A 1,086-nucleotide genomic window follows, 5' to 3' on the forward strand; every position below is an offset into this window, starting at 1 on the left:
ACTGCATTTTGGGCCGACTACGGCGCAAAGAGGTGATGAGATGGTCATCAGTGGGTGAAGGGTGAGGCTCGTCAGTTAGGATAGGATCGACGATATCAGTATCATCGACTGGCAGTAGTCTCGTAGGCGTTGGCTTCACAATCAACGGGTCGACGTATTCCTCCGGGAACTGCATTTTGGGCCGACTACGGCGCAAAGAGGTGATGAGATGGTCATCAGTGGGTGAAGGGTGAGGCTCGTGAGTTAGGATAGGATCGACGACATCAGTACCTTTTACTGGCAGAAGGACTGTGGACCTCGTAGGCGTTGGCTTCACAATCAACGGGTCGACGTCTTCATCTGGGGACTGCATTTTGGGCCGACTACGGCGCAAAGAGGTGATGAGATGGTCATCAGTGGGTGAAGGGTGAGGCTCGTCGGTTGGGATAGGATCGACGACATCAGTACCTTTGACAGGCAGAAGGACTGTGGACCTCGTAGGCATTGGCTTCACAATCAACGGGTTGACGTCTTCATCTGGGGACTGCATTTTGGGCCGACTACGGCGCAAAGAGGTGATGAGATGGTCATCAGTGGGTGAAGGGTGAGGCTCGTCGGTTAGGATAGGATCGACGACATCAGTACCTTTGACAGGCAGAAGGACTGTGGACATCGTAGGCGTTGGCGTCACAATCAACGGGTCGACGTCTTCATCTGGGGACTGCATTTTGGGCCGACTACGGCGCAAAGAGGTGATGAGATGGTCATCAGTGGGTGAAGGGTGAGGCTCGTCGGTTAGGATAGGATCGACGACATCAGTACCTTTGACAGGCAGAAGGACTGTGGACATCGTAGGCGTTGGCGTCACAATCAACGGGTCGACGTCTTCATCTGGGGACTGCATTTTGGGCCGACTACGGCGCAAAGAGGCGATGAGATGGTCATCAGTGGGTGAAGGGTGAGGCTCGTCGGTTAGGATAGGATCGACGACATCAGTACCTTTGACTGGCAGAAGGACTGTGGACCTCGTAGGCGTTGGCTTCACAATCAACGGGTCGACGTCTTCATCTGGGGACTGCATTTTGGGCCGACTACGGCGCAAAGAGG

At 54.4% G+C, this 1,086-nt stretch overlaps 1 protein-coding gene across 2 annotated transcripts; it reads right to left on the bottom strand.

Annotated features, from left to right (window-relative positions):
• KVP17_003239 (uncharacterized protein) lies at nucleotides 1-1,060 on the bottom strand (the record flags this gene model as incomplete). Of its 2 annotated transcripts, none has more annotated exons than XM_068520291.1 (1): nucleotides 1-1,060. In XM_068520291.1, a coding segment is annotated over one exon (1,060 nt), but the record flags the coding sequence as incomplete, so codon positions are not given. The 2 variants fall into 2 exon arrangements, with proteins under 2 accessions (XP_068379271.1, XP_068379270.1); XM_068520290.1 differs by having other exon boundaries at nucleotides 19-1,060.
• Between the last annotated feature and the right edge of the window lie 26 nt (nucleotides 1,061-1,086).

Source organism: the organism of the source record quoted next (genome assembly GCF_019968985.1).
Source record: "MAG: Porospora cf. gigantea B chromosome Unknown PgB_NODE_12051_length_1086_cov_381.886, whole genome shotgun sequence".
NCBI lineage: Eukaryota > Apicomplexa > Conoidasida > Eugregarinorida > Porosporidae > Porospora > Porospora cf. gigantea B.